Below are 20,889 nucleotides of genomic sequence, written 5' to 3'. Positions count from 1 at the left end.
GAGATGCTTTGTGAATAACTTTTATCTTTACTGGGTTCTTCTCTTTAATTTAACAGGAAAATTTCTAAAGACTTTAATTAGAATCGCTAGGATCAACTCTGTCCTTCGGGTTTGATGTGCTGTGTATTCTGAGATGCTTTACTGCTCACCAGAAAAAAGAAAGGGTTAATATTTGAGTTACTACCTCGTTCCTGTTGGCTTGAACCAGTCAGAAACTGTGCTGCTGCTGCTGATACATGATTGGCTGATTAGATAATGGCGTGAAGGGGGCACGGTGGCTTAGTGATTAGCACGTTCGCCTCACACCTCCAGGGTCGAGGTTCGATTCCCGCCTCCACCTTGTGTGTGTGGAGTTTGCATGTTCTCCCCGTGCCTTGGGCGTACTCCGGGTACTCCGGTTTCCTCCCCCGGTCAAAAGACATGCATGGTAGGTTGATTGGCATCACTAGAAAAATTGTCCGTAGTGTGTGATTGCGTGAGTGAATGAGAGTGTGTGTGTGCCCTGTGATGGGTTGGCACTCCGTCCAGGGTGTATCCTGCCTTGATGCCCAATGACACCTGAGATAGGCACAGGCTCCCCGTGACCCGAGTAGTTCGGATAAGCAGTAGAAGATGAATGAATGAATGAATAATGGGGTGAACTAGGCGTGTTTCTAATAAAGTGCTCCAGCTTCTTTCATCACAAAAAAAGGAAGCAACTGAGTGACTTGGAAAAGGTTTTAATGAAAGGATTCGGCATAGAATAAATAAACGGTTAAAACTAACGATTAAACTCTGTCTTTTGTTTTTACAGCAAAAGCTTTAAATCTGAAACATGGAGGTAGACTATGGAGCCAAGTTCATAAGTGGACTAGCTTTTTCAGTGTAAAACAAGGCGTTTTGACTTAAAACAAACAAACAAAAAAAAAAAATCCTACAGCTTCTTATTAAAAGGAGCTCATGCATCATATATCAGAGTAAAAAAAAAAAAACAGGTCCTGAAGGTTCAACATAGAGAAAGCATTATTCAGCTTAAAGATTATACATTCAATTTAACATTCTTTTTTTTTTTTTTTTTTTTTTTAAGTTTAACTAGCTTTCATACGAGTGAGTAGGTTCATTTTTGCTGATCAGTGCAATAAATAGGTTGTTGGGCTGATTATTACAGATATTATAGCAGCTACATTTCATAGTAACTCACAGTGAATATCTGAAGATAATCCAAAAAAAAACTGTATAGCACAAATATAATATATAGTACAAATTATGGACACTAAATTGTTGTTTATTTTGTGTGTTTGTGTGTGTGTGTGTGTGGTTTAGAGTTCACTGTAAGTTAATAATCACGCTCAGTCATGGACTTGAAGTGCTAAAGTATCTGTTAAAAAAAAACAAAAACAAAAAAAAAACTTAAAGTAGCACAAATGAATTACCTTGAAGTGTTTTTCTTGTTATTTTTCAATGTCTGTCAATTTCACACACGTATAGAGCTGAAATTTCTGCAAGGTTCATTGCATTTTGAATTCAAAAGCCCCTGAAATTATACAATAATCATCATCATAATTAAAAAAAAAAAAAAATTGTATAACACACGTCATATCGACATAAAAACAATGCTCTACATACACATACAAATAAATATATTTAAATCAATTGAGAGCAGGCACAAAAAGACAATCTAAAAACCATCACATCATTATTCTATCAGGGAAAATTACACCTAGAAGGAACTGTAATAAATAAATTCATAAATAAATACCATTTATAATCCTTACTATTGCTGTTTATAAACCTAAAAAAGTATTTTTTTTTTATTTTATTAATTATATGAGCTGAAGACGTTTCGGAGCACATATTATAAATATCCATCCTAGGTCAAGCATTCATGCATTTCATAAAATGTGTCTATGATGAAGTGAAGGAAGAAAAATAAATAAATAAATAAATAAATAAATAAATAAATCAATCAATCCGACCTATGTCCTGTCTCAGCTTCCTGAAACTAACGGATATTTTGCTCAGTGTATATTAAGGGTGTGATGATATACAGGTATAACAATAAATCATGACAGGAAACTCTGAAATAGCTAGAATTGTTATCATTTTTTGTTTGCCATGCTGATAACAAATGCCAGTGTATGCCAGCTTATATAACGATAGGTTTGCTCATTATGCTCGAAATATAGTATAGCTTACAATTTATATATCATTCCATCCGTAATCTAAACTGAGCAAAGATAAAGTGTCCGAGTCGCAGGATGCTTGAAGTATCTTAGGCCCAGACTAAAAGTGTCGAATGATACAGTGTCATGTGTTATGCTTGTCTTTTCTCCTTACGCACATACGGTGAATAGATTCTATTACGTGCTGAGCTTTAGTGCAGTCCTCTGAATCTGGAATCGAGTGTAGTAAAAATGTCTCTATGTAAAGTCTCTTATAGCAGAGCAGCAGACATATTGTACTTTGCATATAAAAGAGCAAAGTACAAATCATAGCATAGACTGAATGTCAAATTCCCCAGACTCCAGTTATAATCGCCCCTGACTCGTCATTGTACAAAATCCCGCGCCTCTTTCAGTTCAGGTCGCCGTATACGTTCGTGTACTGTTCGTCGATCTGTCCTCTGTTTCTGGTTCCTGAGATTCTGATTGGTTAACGTCCTTTGAGAATGCCGTCCAGCATGCGGTCGCCCTTCTCCGAGAGCCAGTAGCCAGCCATGGCGGCTATGCCCCCGATGAAGATGGCAGTAAAAACCATGTCTCCTTTGGCGGCGAGCGTGGCTAGAGCGCAGATCACAACGCCGAAGAACATCTGCTGGAGGACGAGCACCTCGTCGTCCGTCATGTCGTCAAATAAGCCTTTGTTTGGATCGGCTGAAGGCAGAAGTGAAATATGTTAGATTGTTGTCTACATAAGGTCAGTAAAATGATGTCTTCATAAAAATTCAATTCTACACACCCCTGTTAAAAATCACAGGTAAAAAAGATCATAAGACCTTTGATGTGATCTATCAATTGAAAATAATCATGAAATACCAGAGAACCATAGTGACTTTGCTAGACCATAATGTCCTACAAAAAATGACAGAGAAAGAAGAAATCTTATCAAAAAAAAAAATCTTATCTAGACAACAAATCATGTGGCCGAATCTCACAGAACTGGTAACAGATAACCGCATGGTTGAGAAGGTTCCTGCTTGTTCTTATTACTGTCACTGAGTGTACATGTGAGCTTCTGACACATCATACACCTAACTCTGCATTAAAGAATGGAAAAATACAATCCACCTTTTTCCTGAGAAACCAGAGAGCACCGACACAACAACGACTTCTGTTGTTGCCCTGTTTCCGGTCTCTGAAGGAACCTTTATTAAAGCTGGCTAAAAAAGCAGCTGAATAAGAATAAAAAGAAGCTCAGGGTCAAGCTGTGTTGCCTTGGATGACTGATCAGAAGCTTGTGAAATGAAATCCCATCATTGCCATGCTACTGTTCCTGGACCCGTGATCAAGGCCCTTAACCATCCGCTGCTCAGGTGTATAAATGAGTTAAATGAAAGTCGCTCTGGATAAACGCTGTAAATGTGTACGAGCGCATACACCGAAGACAACCACAGAAAACCACAGGAGGCCATCAGACTCCTTCAGTAGGGAACATAGCTGGCAGGATGAACACTGACAGTATCACTGTGCCGTTACATGAACGATCCCAGTTTCAAAATCATTACAATATGTGTGTTATCATACCATGTGCAGTATCATACCATGTGCAGCATTTTCTTAGTTCCCCAACACCTTTTTGTACTTTTGTATACATTTCTAGAAGAGTTAGTTTATATTTCATTATATTTATTTCTCTTGCAATCTGAACCAGTCTCTGGTAAAAAGAATTTCCTTCTGGATTGATAACGATCTGTCTCATCTTATCTTATCTTATCTTATCTTGTCTATGACTTTGTGGACAAAATATCAGTGTAGCTAACCAGTGTAGCTCAGCCATACCTAGTCCTTTAACCAATCATTAAACTTCAAAAAGTGATGTGCCACGGAGTCGTGTGGTACATTCCTCCTCCCCCCCCCCCCATCTTAGAACATAGCCCATACTCTGATTTGATTAGATACCGTGAAGACCCCAGAAATGAAAAACAGATTTCCTGTATGAGCCAAGAGATGTGCTCCATACTTCCAGGAAAGAGGTGGATATTTTTATACTGCGATCTATAATTCTGTGACTTTTTTGTTATTTAAACACTTACAAAGCGGCAGGTTCTCCACACAGATGCTGTCTCTGCGTATAAAGCCCTCTGCACACTCACAGCGGAACGAACCCTCCTCATTAATACAAGCTTCGTTCAGTCCAGGACAAGCTATTGCTTTCTCCTTACACTCATCCACATCTAAAGGGGAAAAAATAGAGGCTGAAACTACAGTTTGAGCTAAAATACAAAAAGGAATGATAATAATTTGAACAAAGTATGAGCAGAACTAGAAGACTTACCGAGACACTTGGCTCCGATCAGTCTGTAACCTCGGGAGCATTTCTTACAGCGAGCAGGACCACTGCCCATGCATCCTACACACGCCTGATCACAACCTACACACAGTGAAGAGAGCGATGAGCATAGTGTGTGGTACAGAAACAGCCAAGAGTCACACAAATGACAAACACTAGTCTAATATTATGTTGTGCCCTCTCTTTATACCCCAAATGGTGTTAAATACACATACATAAAAACCCCACTCTTGTTCTGTGTGCCACGTGCGTGTTCGTACCTCTGCATTCGTACGAGCCGTCGGTGTTGAAACAGTAAGTGTTGGACGAGCAGCGAGCCAACTCAGTGCCGCACTCATCCACATCTGCCAAACAAAACGCAGTCAGAGTTTCACACTTGGATCACAAACTGACTTCAACGGTTTTCCTGCCCCAGCACTGGTGTTTGTTTCTTTTACTCCCAATGAGACAAGTTAAAAGTCTCTAAGCAGCGCAGCCCAGGTCAGGATTTGTTTTTTAAGTATGTCGTAACATAAAAATGTTAGTGTTTTTCTAGTAACGGCTCATTCTCAGGGATGAAGGAGGAAGGAAAAGGAGGAGAAAAAAAAAATGTGTTGTATATAATAACTGATATGGCCCCTGATTGGTCCAGAGGCAGGATTCCACACTTTCATTGCTGCGGTTTGGGTTCGATTCCCAGGCAGACAGCTAACCCAGCCACTGAAGGGTTCACTCTCAAGCCCGAATAAAAATGGGAGGGTTGCATCAGGAAGGGCATCCCGTGTAAAATCTGTGCCAAATCTAATATGCAGCGACTCCGTACAGGGAGCAGACGAAAGACGGAAAATATATAATAATTGATATGATGAAATTTGTAACATTAATTAAAGGAGTCTCCAGTGAGAACACAAGTAGAGGAAAGCTTTCTTTCCTGTTTCTCAGTAACAAAACACATTGTTATTTGATTGAATCTTCAAAGTTAAAAAAAAAAAAAAAAAAAAAAAAAAAAAGACACGGAGGAGTTTTGAGGAGGAAATGATTTCTATATCTGCTATACTGTAAGTGCTAACAGTTTGTCTCATAGACCAAACTAATGTCACGTTATTAAATGTAGGTAGAAATGGTTGTGTTTTTCGTTAATAAAATATTAGAATCTGGTATAAATGAGTAATTTAATAAAAATGGTAATCGTGATCAAATTACTGTGATATCAGGAATAATATGGGCTCTTTAGGCTGTGCAGTTATTAGAAAACAATCGGCTTCATGTGGCTTTGTGTCAGGCTGCATCACATAACACCTAACCGGATGACTTTAATTAACCAGCACAGCCTGGAAATATTGTGATGAAATTACATGCACATACTTGACCCGGGGTTCTAATCTGTTAATATGTGTAACTGTATAGTCCTAAACTCTGGCTTAAGCTTCTCATTTGCATTGTCAACAACAGTTAAATTACTGGCTTGATGCGTTCGCATGAATGAGGACAGGTTTGGCGTTCTGCGTCTGAGTAGGTGTTGTTATCATTCACGGCTTTGTCGTTTTTAAATGGTGTGCGTAGTTGACTGTTGTTCAGTGTTTTGCACTTGACCATATCTAATGTGTAGTTTTTGTGAAGTTCTGCTATGTGATATGAGGTACACGTTGTTTCATTTCTGATTCCATCATCTGTCTATAACTTTCTAACACCACTGCAAGATATCCACAGCAGTGTTTTATAATCCTGGGTAAAAAGCAGTGCTAAATATAAAGCAATAAAACATTCCACTATCTGAGGTTAAGAGCGGAGCTTAGACCGGGGTTACGCATGGTGTGAAAAGCCCTGTCCATTTTAATTAGGTTGTTGTGGTCCTGACTTCTCTGACTTGTTGTGGTCCTGACTTCTCTGACTTGTTGTGGTCCTGACTTCTCTGACTTGCTGTGGTCCTGACTTCTCTGACTTGCTGTGGTCCTGACTTCTCTGACTTGCTGTGGTCCTGACTTCTCTGACTTGCTGTGGTCCTGACTTCTCTGACTTGCTGTGGTCCTGACTTCTCTGACTTGCTGTGGTCCTGACTTCTCTGACTTGCTGTGGTCCTGACTTCTCTGACTTGCTGTGGTCCTGACTTCTCTGACTTGCTGTGGTCCTGACTTCTCTGACTTGCTGTGGTCCTGACTTCTCTGACTTGTTGTGGTCCTGACTTCTCGTGGTCCTGACTTCTCTGACTTGTTGTGGTCCTGACTTCTCTGACTTGTTGTGGTCCTGACTTCTCGTGGTCCTGACTTCTCTGACTTGTTGTGGTCCTGACTTCTCTGACTTGTTGTGGTCCTGACTTCTCTGACTTGTTGTGGTCCTGACTTCTCTGACTTGTTGTGGTCCTGACTTCTCTGACTTGTTGTGGTCCTGACTTCTCTGACTTGTTGTGGTCCTGACTTCTCTGACTTGTTGTGGTCCTGACTTCTCTGACTTGTTGTGGTCCTGACTTCTCTGACTTGTTGTGGTCCTGACTTCTCTGACTTGTTGTGGTCCTGACTTCTCTGACTTGTTGTGGTCCTGACTTCTCTGACTTGTTGTGGTCCTGACTTCTCGTGGTCCTGACTTCTCTGACTTGTTGTGGTCCTGACTTCTCTGACTTGTTGTGGTCCTGACTTCTCTGACTTGTTGTGGTCCTGACTTCTCTGACTTGTTGTGGTCCTGACTTCTCTGACTTGTTGTGGTCCTGACTTCTCTGACTTGTTGTGGTCCTGACTTCTCTGACTTGTTGTGGTCCTGACTTCTCTGACTTGTTGTGGTCCTGACTTCTCTGACTTGTTGTGGTCCTGACTTCTCTGACTTGTTGTGGTCCTGACTTCTCTGACTTGTTGTGGTCCTGACTTCTCTGACTTGTTGTGGTCCTGACTTCTCTGACTACTGGAATGTCAAACATAATTCTAGGTTTTTAATCACAAGAATCTGGAATGTTGTTTGTGTGTATAAGCGTCGTCGTCATCACTATAAGCGGTTTAATACTGTAGAGATTTGATCATTCAGCTGGCTTGTGCCCAAACTCTACTCGTCACGGTTGACATGGTTGTCATGGTGACGGACTGCCTGTGTAATTGACAGCTTATATCTCTGCGATAACGTTTTGTAGCCTTCCCCTAAACCATAAATGTTGAACAATCTTTGTTTTCAGGTAATTTGAGAGTTGTTTTGAGGCCTCCGTGTTGCCACTCTTCAGAGGAGAGACAAAGAGAACAACAACTTGCAATTGGCCACCTTAAATACCTTTTCTCGCGATTGGATGAACCTGTCTATGAAGTTCAAGGCTTAATGAACCACCAAACCAATTGCGTGTTCCATTTAATCAGTGCTAAGTAGTTACAGGTATTCAAATCACCAAAATAACAAGGGTGCCCAAATTTATGCACCTGTCTAATTTTGTTTTGATGCATATTTCACATTTTCAGTTAATCCAATAAACCTCATTTCACTACTGGAATATTACTGTGTCCTTCAGTTATTTGATAGATCGAAATGAAATTGCTGATCCAAACACCCAAATATTTATAAATGAAAATCATGGAAATTGTCAGGGGTTCCTAAACTTTTGCATACGACTTTAGGTCACTGAATTTAGTTTATGTTACAAAATGTCAAGTTTACTGCTGTTTCTTTTCCTTGTTCTTTCTAAATGAGATGTAACTGGGGAAGGAGAGAAAGAAAAAAGAAAGAGGAAAAAACACACAGCTGCAGTGCATCTGGAGAACAGCATTATTTGTGATTTGTGACGGTTGCTCAAGAAAGTAAATCAGTTGCCAAAATAAATAACCTCCTTATTTGACCTACTTATAATGTCAATCAAAACTGTCTTCGAAAATTAGAATTAGCCTGGAGACATAAACAGAAGTGGAACAAATACTGAAAAATCTGTTTGGTTTTTCTGAGCTGTCGGTTTGGTAGAAAGTCCACATTATGTCTTTCAGATACAATTTCTTTCCTTCATTCTTTCAAGACGTACAAGACGAATTGTACTTCAAATGAGAAGCAACATACAAGAAAAAACACTAAATAAACTAGAATCTGCAAAATGTTAACCCTTGTGGACACTTTCGAAAAAAAAAGACTTATATTAAACTTATATAAAATATATATCAGAATAATATATTCTTTAAATTATTTTTTGGCATAAATCTGTTAAGCAACCTCAGTTCTAATCAAAGCTACTAAATCTTAAAAAAAAAGTTGAAATCTCAAAGTGCACGTAAAATTTGAATACAGAAAATTATAGACCTGGTCAAAAATTCTGAATACTCTTTCCACAGTACATGTTATAATAAAGGTTTGTCCCAAAAAAATCATTCCTCTAGCTAAAACACAGAGAAATATATCACCAAAAAAAGATACCTAATGGACGAAAACGTCCAAAAGTATCCAGAAGGGTTATGAAAAAGAAAGGAATAAATAAAAAAACACAACAATAATAAAATAAAAATAATAATTAAAAAAACATACAAAATGCATTTTGTTCTTTATTTAGTTCTGCCCTGAACAAACTAGATGGTAGATGTAGTAGATGTAGATGATGTATAGATCTAATCCACAAGACACAATAATAACTGAATTTATGCAAATGAACTAGTTCTAAAGTTTACGTACTACATATTACATACACACAGCCCATTTTGAATTTTATATATATATATATATATATAAATAAAAACTCACCCACACACTTGTTGTCATGAAGGATCCATCCCGGCTTGCAGTCCAGACACTTGTAGTCTTGTGGACCAGAACACTTTTTACAGGAGTGATAACAGGCTACAAACACATGCACGCGCACACAAACACACACACACAGACTCAGACTTCTGGTAACACAGTTCTAAGTTACATTTATTAAACTAAAGTAACATCATGTCTGTGATGGTCACCTGAGCAGGGAGGCTGCGAGTGATTGGAGCTCTTTTCTCTATAATATCCATCTGCACACTCCTGACACAGAGGGCCCGAATAGCCAGGGTCACACACACACTCTCCGTCTCCCAGACGTGTTCCTTCTCCCTCACAGCGCCCGAGACCTCCACACACACCCCCGGGACCTGATGGGCATTCTGACAAATACACAGCATGTAAATGTTGGGAGGATTTTTGTGAGAAATCAAGAAATAGCAGGGGATTGGGTTGTGATGCAGCACAACGCACGACCGGAGTGCCGCTAAATAAGCATCTGCAGGTAAGATTAGTGCAGAAATCATGTTAGCTTAAAAGATTTAGTGTTAGTGCCTGGTTTGCATGTGGGTTAATTAGCTATGAACAACATGTCTATTGTGTAGAAATGAAAACAACTCACACACACACACACACACACACACAGCTTGTTCACAGCGCTCCATCTGTTCCCAGTACACATGATGCCAGCTGTCAACGCCAGTAAGAGGGAACTCTGAGCAACTTTATCATGAAGCAATTTGTAAATGAAACGGAAGTCATTATTAAAGTAATCCTCCCGACCCTGATGTCAGGTCACGTATTTTAACCGTTCATGCGTCGGTTTCATTTCGTGGAACATGAAGATCCTGTTCCCACTTAGGTTATATCCGTAATAAACAGTCATTCCTTCACCGTTTTCCTCCTTTTCTCTCTCCCCCACCCCTCTGAAAAAAACAAACGAATCTCTCTCACTCTCTAATCTCCTTTTCCCTGAAGACTTTCCTGTACTGATAAAGGTCACAAAGCGCTTACACATTTCATAAATACATAAAGTTTTTCTTAAAAAAAAAAAAAATCCAAATAAATATGTCACTTTTCCAAAACTAAAACTCGTCCAATTATCCAATGTTCTCCTTAATTTTTACAACTGTTGATAGGCTGAATTATTTAAACAAGCATGTTAACAATAATGACTTTATAAATATATAATACAGAAATAATAATGAGTTTATAAATCTACATGAATATATAATTCATAAATAATGAGATAGTAAATAAAAACAATGAGCTTAAAAAATTTATTTATTAAATAAAAAAAATACAAGATTAATTAATTAGTTAATTAATTAATTAATTAAGCCACTACACCACAATTCATTGCCTATAGGTTGCTTTATCAAACAATAACCTAATTAAATCCTAAACCCTGCACCCTGTTATACAAAGACTATACACACTTTCTGACCAATCAGCTTCGAGCATTTAACTGCACCGTGGTATTGGCTGATATATCATCTCATATTAAACCTTTCCCGGTAGATTTATTTAATACTTACGAGTAACACGATTACATCATTTAAGGTACAATAGCTAGGACTGTTACTCCATCCATCTGAAGTCATTCAGAATTGTCCTGTTTGTCATCTTCCAAGTGAAGCGTTTCTTTTATCAATAAAGAATGATGTAATGTCACGGGATTAATCACTGGATTAAACTGTATTTGTTTTCCTAACAGCACAAAGACAGAACAAACCACCCAAGTGAATCGATGTGAGAGTTCTGTACATAAAGACATAACCGGCTGTTCTTAAAGTCATACACCATAACAGAATGCATTTAACAGATAACGATCGGAAATGCAGGTTTTGTCTATTTTGGCCCAACTCCAAAGAAGAAAACCTCAGAGTAAATATCCTGTATCCCACATCCTTCGTCTCCATATTCCTGATCCTCACACGTAGCGTAAAAACAGGCAAGTGATGAGGAAATTCCCGAACAGCATTGAAGTGTCAGTTATATTCAACGGTAAAACTTTGTGGGTGTACACGTTAAGATTTGTGTTCCTTGTTTCTTTTTTTTTTTTAATAATAATAATAATAATGATGATTTTTGGTTTAATAATTTTTTTAAACAGCCATTGTTTAATTCCAGACTGAGCAGCTGTAGAAGTGATGTGTTGTTAGTTAGTTAGTGAAGTGGAAGCTTCAATAACTTCTGGGTTTTTTGTTCCAGCCACTTCTGGGTCCTGGAACAAGACCCTCAATTACTCGGTTACACGAGATCAATTTAAGCGGCTTTGGATAAGGGTGTCTGCCAAATGCAGTAAATGTACGTGTTATGTTTACCGGCACATTCTGGTCCGAAACGGCCGGTTGGGCAGCAAAATCTGAGCTCTTCGATACACAACCACTCGAACAAATCAGGAGCTTCCTGTTGCCTGAGAAAATAAAGACACTAAAGTAACTAACATACAGTTGTTCTATTGAGAAATATTTACTACGCTCGTAAGCAGAGTTTCAACCATTCCGAGTTATTCAGACTTTAAGATTTGGCACTTTATATGGAATTTAGGACCATATAAACAAAAGGTCATGTAAAACCACATCATCGTACACACCTAGTGTAACACACAACAGTTTAACACACAGGATGCAGTACACATTGTAGTCAGATATAGAATCATCTTTTCACCAAAAGTATTTATTTACATCCGTCACTTTTGCCTGATATTTTCAGTCATTAGCAGATTTTATTAGCCTGAGTTTAGACAAAGGTTGAATAAAAAAAAAAGTCAGGAGTGAACAAAAGCTACAATTATTTGTTTATTCATCTTTAATAAAGCATGGCATGTATTAAGCTAGTTCAAGTACACACGCATTTGTGGAGAGGGATTGATTCATCTCTGATGTGTTTGTTGGAGCATGCTGTACTTCATGGGTCATGTGCCACAGAATTCAAGAGTTACATGGATAAGATGTTAATAGTAGACAACAGAGTATATAATGGGATCGTGGCCGTCATGACGACTTATGACAATGTGTCAGGCGGTTAACAACCTGCACTGTTGCGCTCGGACTGGGTGTGTATATAACGTGTGTATGTATATGCATATATTTGCTCAGCATATGCATGCAGAGATGTTTGCACTGTCTACACTGTTCACTCGTTCGATACTCAAATGATAAGAGCATACAAACTATCACATCCACACCTCTGGTACACACATAGATGTGCACTTACCTGTGGAACCACCAGGTCTCAACCTGGTCCTCTATCTGCTCCAGCAGCTTGTTACACTCAAAGTCGTTTTTTTCACATGCTGTCTCGATGATCTCCAGCAGCCGGGTTTCGCTGTGCGCACACACACATATACACGCACAGACGCACGCACAGACACACGCACAGACACACGCACAGACACACGCACAGACACGGTGAAGACAATATTAGCTCCTATTTTGACAAACATTTGGTGCAATCTGCATTTGATATTTGGAAAAAAAAATCTATCATATCAAACATATCTATCTATCTATCTATCTGTCTGTCTGTCTCTCTAGCTATCTATCTATCAAATCTTTGGGATACGAGCATCCGAGCCGCCGCCGCCGAAACAAAGATCCCCAACAACCACATGTGCTGTTTCCCCCGCCTCAGCTTCCCGCCTCTCACTCGGTTAAAGTTGCCTTTCCACTGCACACGACAAACGACGGCCGATAAGCAGGAAGTCATTCATTTCCCATGGAGAGACGCAAAGGCGCTGAGTGAGGTGCCGACCATCTGCGGATCCTTAATTTTCGGATCCGTTTTAAGCGTTGGATCCGTTAAAAAATTTTAACTTGTGCGACAGGTTTTTATTAAAACGACCGGCAGATGTTAGTGAGGAAAGAGTGACAAAAAAGGCAAAAACAAGTGATGAAAAAAAGTAAGCAAAATTAATGTAAAGAAAACAGAAATTGTAGAAAGGAAGTTCAGTTAAGTTAAGAGAAATCAAGCACCGAGTTCTGGCAGGCCACGTCGCCAAGCTTGCATCAACAGCTGTCCACGACGCGCACCAATCCGGTTACGACATCCATATTACCCGACCGTTTAAATTCCCATTCATTGCTGCTGCGATTTAAAATCTCTCCTCCAACCCCGACCCGTGTTCCTTGTACCAGTTTACGTCATAAATCCATTTATTTTTTCCTTTCCTATTTTTAACTCTACTCATGATTAATGGTTCTGTTATACGGGGGTCTATTCTATTTTCTAGTTGCTGCTCTCCCCGCTCTAAATATAGTTTAGTTAAGTTCCATTTAAGTGTAAAGTAGCATTAAGAGTGTACAGTAGCGAGTAAGTGAACAAAAGTGAAAGTGTAATTCCTCCTAACTCCTCCGCCTGTTTGCTCCTCCCTCAACCTCCGTGCGCATCTTCCGTAAAGTAAAACCAGTTTATTTTATTAACATTCTCTTTTATTACTGTATGTTTTTATACAATATTTGTCATTTATAAATACAGGTACTGTACATTTTTCATATTCAAAACACAAACAAAACAACTGGAGTGGAATTTTGCAAGCTGGAACGGATTAATGGGATTTCAATTCATTTAAATGGGGAAAATTGTTTTGAGATACGAGCAATTTGAGATACGAGCAAAGTCACGGAACGAATTAAACTCGTATCTTGAGGTATCACTGTATTTAAATTAGAGAATTTCTCCTTTACTGAAGTTTTACATGAGTCATTTTGCTTGATAAGATTTTACATACAGTAAGTTGTCCATATACATTAGTCAAATAAACAGTAAGAACATGATTAATTGGCTGCTCGCTGCAGTGACTCTATTGTAGGTTTGGCAGTAAATCTTAACTGCAGTGTAACTGATTTAAGACACACTGCCGCAACCATTACAGAAGAACCTCGAGTTGTAACGAGATCTGTTGCAGTACAGATCACCCTATACAGCGATATATTGGCATCTTTTAATCAATATGAGATGTAGCACAAAAGAACTGACCTGATAGCAGGATCTAGATATCTTTAATATTGTTTTTTTTATTTGATCAAGAATCTTAATTCCTGAGACTAGACATAGAGTTCATTCTTTATCCAACTGACAAAAAAAAAAAACAACATTTTGTACAATCACAATCACTAAAGCCTTGTAATAACATTCAAGCAGAAAAGCATACGGTCAAGTGAACATCATACTGACAGGAAACTTTCTATGAACCTACAACTTACAAAACTGCCAGAAAACAACAGATTCATATCGCAGAAAACAACAGTTACTTGCCAGATGGAAAAACTCCAATCTTTGACAAGCATCTGAGACTCTCAAACTTCGAAACCCAAATTCATTTAGTCAGACTAAAGAAAGCAATAAAGATCTGAGGTGCAGATTTTACCCTTTCTTCTGAAAATGTAAGCATAGCATTACTGAAATGCTGGTGTTAGTAATCATAGCTTTTTCTGGATTCTTTTAATGAAGCAGAAACTTAATTAATTCATACAATCTGAATGAATGCTAACCTTAAGCCAACACTTAGGCAGGCTAAACGTGAAGTGCCTCGGGAAACTATAAAATTAGCATACATAGTTTAGTAGTATGTGGAAAGAACATCAAGAGCCACTTGGATGAAAATGTAAACAGTAACATGAGGATATAGTGTAAAGTGTTTACTATATTATTTCACTCACTAAGCAGGTGTTTTTATTTTTTACTGTAAAAAACGAGTGCTACAATAAAAGAAAACTGTGCTTCAGTGTGGAAATATAGAGAGCCTAAAAGTTGCTCCAAAGTACAATATCTCACAATATTTAACAATATATCTTTTGCTAAATAATGACTAGCTGAATATTGAAAATGTGCAACTGTGACGCTTTTATTTTAGAAGTTACACACATCCGATACTAGAAAACACCGAAAAAATACAGAAATTCTTCTGTAGCACAAAGCTTCCTTTTAAAATCAGATACAAAACTGAAATTCTGCATAGTAGCTATGAAATTACATTTTGAAATTGTGAAAAATTGAAATTATTATGCTAGTTATTTTGCCTTGCTGACAACAAAATGTAGCTAAAATTGTGACATAAGTCACAAATGGGGGGGGGGGGGGAAACAAAAAGTATCAGACAATACAAACTTTCCATGAAATCTTTGAAGATTTTTTCTTTTTGAAATTAAGTGCACGAGGGTTTGAAAGTGTGATTTTGTTATTTCAACAGATTTCAGTAGTGAATAGAAACAAGAGCAGCGTGGCGCTTGGGTTCAGATTCAGCCTGCTGTTAACGTGACGCTGAAGTTGGCTGGTAGCGGTAGAACTGGAAATCTCTGGTTTCATATAAACTTGGGTTTGGAGCCACAGTAAAATATGTTGACTTTGACGTTGCATGGCGATGGGTTTGAGATTTACAGAAACTGGAACATTCACACACAACAGTCTCACAACCTTGCTGATGAGGAAGGTCAGAGGAGAATAACCAGACTGCTCCAATCTGTCTACTGGAATTGAAATCATCACTTTTTACAACCGTGATGAGCAGAAAAGAATCTCAATGCACAACATGGCTAACCTTCAGGTGGATGATGGAATCCTCAGATGGACTTTTTCAGCTGTCAATTTTTAAACCGTGTGTACAGAGCAGTGTTGTATAAAGTAGAAAGCAATACTTGAGTAAAAGTACAAGTATCGTACTAGAAAAAGACTTTGGTAGAAGTGAAAGTTACCTTTTAGAATATTACTCAAGTAAAGTCTTAAAGTATCTGATATATACTGTATTTAAGTATCAAAAGTAATTTTCTGATATTTAATGTACTTAAGTATTTGAAGTAAAAGTAAAAAGTAAAATTTCAGTGATTTTCGGTAGGCATAAGAGCAGGGGCGGTTCTATTATTTCATCTTTAGCCCTCAGTGAGAATTTAAAACAAGAAGAGTTTTATATTATATGACTACATAGTAAGCCAAACGTTATTGTATTATTAAATGGCAAAAGTGGACACCAAAATTTTATGCATGATGTAATGATGACAGTCTTGAATCAAATCAGTTTATGTATGTGTGCATTCTCTACAGCAGTGGTTCCCAAACTGGGGTACGTGAACAAAATGCTGAAATGTACTGTTAATGTAATTATACCGCACCTATTATTCAACCAGAAATGTATTTCTCAGACTAAATATAAAGACGTGCCCCATCTAGCGTACTCACAGCAAAGTAGCCAGGTAGTGCCATAAAAGGTCAAATTCATGACATCCAATCAAATTACCCCATCTGCAGTAAACAAAAATCTGTGTCCTCTCAAGTGTCATCGCATGTAATTCACACACAGTTTCACGTCGCATCGCTGATATGGCAGAAGACGTTATAAAACTATTGCTTCGCATAAAATTCAGCGATTTCTACGGTTTACAAATCGACGAATCGACTGATGTAACTGGTTTGGCTCAGCTGCTGGCATATGTCCGGTATATTTATTATGTTTTTTTTCCAGAGACGGACAATGCAAACAACTGGATTCGCCATCCATTCTCTGCCACCCCCACAGCACACCTGCAAATTTCTGAGCAAGAGAGTCTCATTGAAATCTCTAAGAGTGGCGCTTTGGAAATTGAGTTTACACAAAAATCACTACCAGATTTCTGGATAGCCTTCCATGCAGAGTATCATGTCTTAGCAGCTCGCGCTTTGAAAACATTACTGCCCTTCTCGACTACATACCTTTGCGAAAGTGGGTTTTCAGCACTTACCAGCATAAAGAACAAATATCAACACAGACTCTGCATAGAGAATGATTTAAGACTAAAACTGTCTCCGATACAACCCAAAGTTATGCAAGTCATTTCAAGCACATCCATCTCATTAAACGGTGATTTATTTAAAAAAAATCATAAAAAAATATATGATTTGTATACTAAAGTTGTTTGATCAAATAAGTTATTTTATGAAGGTACATGTGTTTAAAATGCACCTTTAAAAAAAATCAAGACCACATCTATGAGGGGGGGTACGCAATATGATGTTAAATCCCTGGGGGGTACGTCTCTGTAAAAAGTTTGGGAACCACTGCTCTACAGTGTGTCCAATTAATGCAGTCATTAATAAAAAAATATTCACAAGACAAAGAACAAATCAATAAATGTTATTTTTATTTAGAATTGAATGGATTGTTTGCGTTAATATTTTGTTTGTGCTACAACTCTGGTAATAAGAATAGTGACATTTCACTGCTTTTGGTTGCCGTATTTGTGGCTTTCCGCCGATTAACGTTATAGATAAATGCCTCCAGCTCTGACTGTGCGTGCACGCTGCGTGTGCCTGTGCTTCTCCGTAGAGCGTGCGGACGTGCGTAATGCAATCTAGGAGCAGTGATTCGCCAAACCTCCCTTATTGCAGTCGCACACATTTCTTCTGATTTTATTTTGTAGTAACGAGTAACGAAGATGCTTAGTGGAAATGTAGCGGAGTAAAAGTATACATTTTATCTAGGAAATGTAGTGGAGTAAAAGTGAAAGTTGACATCAATTTAAATAGCGAAGTAAAGTACAGATACGTGAAATTTCTACTTAAGTACAGTAACGAAGTATTTGTACTCCCTTACATTACAACACTGGTACAGAGTAAATACGTGTGCAATAAGAACAAGTAGGAAAGTAGAGTAAGAGTTAGTGCAAAAAAAAAAAAAAAACATGTCAAGTGAAACACGGATGTATTGTATGTGCGTACGCATATGACTGTGAATATACTTGAATGACTGTGAATGTGTGTGCATGTGCCTTATATCCAGTTCTGGCGGCTCAGGATATCCGTATTGCCCAACGACAGTGTTCAAGAATGTGTATGAAACTCTAACTCTAAACATGAAACTCTACCAACCGTATTCAAGAAGTGACGATTATAAAAAAGGTGCAAAAAAAATAACCTGGCAAATATCCAGTGGATTAGACCGATATGGTAAATGATGTTGTGAACGTGGCGCATGTTTTATTTCACCCCCTCACCTGCGAGCGTATTTTGCCAGCTTCTCCTCTTCCCAAGCTGTGTTTCCACCACCAAAGTTTTTATTAGCTGTTCGCTCCAGGCCCTGGAACAAATCCATATTTTTATTCAGCTATTTTAAAACGTGAATATAACACCAACTGGAAGAACTTTAAATGTATAATTTGATACAATACAAAGCGTGACTTTCTGAAAACCTTGAGGCAACAAAAAAAAAAAAAAAAAAAAGCCTAAAACTATTCTGATAATATTTTTAATTTAATCCCAACACATCTGAAAAAAAAACAGAACACTTGATATTAGGTTAATAAATAAATAAATAATAAATATTAATGTGGATTAAATATTTAAAGTATTGCTGCAGAGTCATTTCAACTAAAAGATGTTTTTAAAATATATTTTAAATAAATTCTAAATAAAATTATTATTTCTTTTAAAGATGTATCAGATATCACATACACAGCAGACAGACATATCAGACACACACAGAGTCACGCAGAGACAGACCCACAAGTCACAGACATACATACAGACACATAGACACAGACAGACACAGATGTGTGCCACACACACAAACACACACACACATACACACACACACCTTGATGAAGTTCTCTGCGAGTTTGCGACAGCTCTGGCAGGGTCCAGCCTGCACAGTCAGCATGGAGAGGTCAAAGGTAAACACCAGGATGAGGAACAGAGGCGATGAGGCATACATGTTGTCCTAAATATAAAGAAATGATGTTTATTAAAGTGACATTATTTGATCATTTCAGTGCCAATGCACAGCATATACAGCACATTTTCACAAACAGTGCACATTTGTTAGCTTTGGCACACAGTGCAGAATATCCAGAGTATGATTTTTCAACTTCATTCATCACCACATTGGTCTTTGTCCACTGGAGTTATCGGCTTCCTAAGTGACCCCTGCATAGTCATTTATTCTGTCCAGTTTCTCATCTTCTCATCAAAACTCAGATCAGCTAGCAGAGTAAAAAATGAGTGAATGGCTTTGTATAGATGTAAAGCATTCTTGACTACCATCTTGACTAGTCTTGACTACCATCCATACATCTATGTTATGTACCACTTATTCTACACAGAGATGACAACCAGTTGTTTGATTGGTAGATCAGGGTTCAAGCCCCTGCACAGCCAAGCTGCCACTGTTGGGCAATTGAGCAAGGCCCTTAACCCTCCCTGCTCTGGGGTGCCTTATCAAATCTGCCCCTGTGCTCCGACCTCAAGCTCCTTGGTTGGGATATGTGAAGAAAATAATTCCACTGTGCTGTTATGTATATGTGGTGATAATAAAGGCTTCTAAACACCAAACTCATTCATTCAAAAGCCATGTGCAGAGGCAGGAATCAATCCCCCAACACTGAAGTTGAGAGATACATTGTTTTGGCATTTGGCAGACACCCTTATCCAGAGCGACTTACATTTATCCCATTCATACAGCTGAGAAATTGAGGCTCAGGGGGACAGGTGTGGCAGCTTGGTGGACCAGGGATTCGAACACATGACCTTCTGATCAGTAGTCCAACACCTTAACTACTGAGCTACCACTTCCCACGGTTTATTTGTCACATACACAATACCCAGGACAACACGTAATGAATTGCTTTGTACGACTGTCCTATAAATAGCAAATACTAGTGAAAATAACAAAATAAAGTAATAAAGATAAGGCGCAGGTGAAACGTGTGCTAGGGGCGTGAGATAAACAACACCAAATCCTGCTGTTATCACTTCTGTTCACCTTCTTCACCCGTTAAACACCATTTAATGCAAATCATTCAAACTCCTCACAAGAATAATAACAAGACAGTCAAATAAACAAATATGCAATGAACAAATAAGCTGTGTGTGTGTTATTATTGTCTATAGAACATTAAAACAAAATATTCATTTGTACTTAAAGGATCATTGGATTTTTATTCATTTACAGTAAAAAGGGATGTTTGAGAACCTCAGCCCTAAAAGATCCAGATTACCCATGATGCACCATTTAATCCATAGAGACAGATAGATGCCAAGTGATGCTGATGTTATTCAAATTACAGACGAGTTCATTCAACCTCTTCATAAGCTTTGGTGGCGTTTTTGTTTGTTTTCTACAACGTCTTAACGAACAAACCTCCCAATACCTCATTCTGTGGCTTATAAATGACGCTGCATATTCGACAGAGGACAATAGCACTGTTAAAGCACAAACACACAACATTATTGTTTAATATTAGCTCCTGTTCATCCTGAATTGTATTGAGGAAACATGAAGAAACAGGCAATTTAAATACGAATTGAATTGAATTCGCCGTTTAAACCCCAACTAACAGATTAGCATCTTTGCTAGCCTGCACTGGATGCACACAACTAGCATCATTCGCTATCCATATACTTACGTTACAAATAAGAGTTTTTCGCTTCCTCTGGTCTCTTACAGACACTTACAACTAAATCTGCAGGCAAATTGTCAAAATGCGGATTTTCTTTGCGTATTAAATAAATAGAAATTTCTTAGCTAATGCTAATCTCGTCCCATCTGGATTTCTAGCTCATTCTGTGTGTCGCTGCAGCTGGATCATAATAATACCGCCCACCGGCACCAGCGACCAATCACTAAACAGGGATTTCCAGTTTAACCAATCAGCTATTGCCGTGTACCACAATGAAAGGCTGAAATTCAATTGATAAAACTTACAATGATAATACTATCATATAATAACTCCATTTCCTATTAAACATCGTCAAATA

General features: G+C 38.2%; 1 protein-coding gene across 1 annotated transcript; it reads right to left on the bottom strand.

Annotated features, from left to right (window-relative positions):
• Positions 1-703: 703 nt before the first annotated feature.
• LOC132853487 (protein disulfide isomerase Creld1) lies at positions 704-20,808 on the bottom strand. Its single transcript, XM_060881276.1, has 11 exons — positions 20,538-20,808; positions 18,731-18,853; positions 18,132-18,214; positions 12,385-12,495; positions 11,490-11,581; positions 9,366-9,545; positions 9,157-9,252; positions 4,749-4,832; positions 4,474-4,569; positions 4,232-4,372; positions 704-2,852 (listed from the first exon to the last, which is right to left on the bottom strand). Exons 2-11 carry the CDS (start codon positions 18,845-18,847, stop codon positions 2,632-2,634), a joined length of 1,221 nt encoding a protein of 406 aa, XP_060737259.1. The 5' UTR covers positions 18,848-18,853; positions 20,538-20,808; the 3' UTR covers positions 704-2,631.
• Positions 20,809-20,889: the final 81 nt, after the last annotated feature.

The sequence above is a fragment of the Tachysurus vachellii genome, chromosome 11 (genome assembly GCF_030014155.1).
Source record: "Tachysurus vachellii isolate PV-2020 chromosome 11, HZAU_Pvac_v1, whole genome shotgun sequence".
NCBI lineage: Eukaryota > Metazoa > Chordata > Actinopteri > Siluriformes > Bagridae > Tachysurus > Tachysurus vachellii.
Note: the sequence above shows the minus strand (reverse complement) of the source record. Positions and strands in the feature narration are given on the sequence as shown.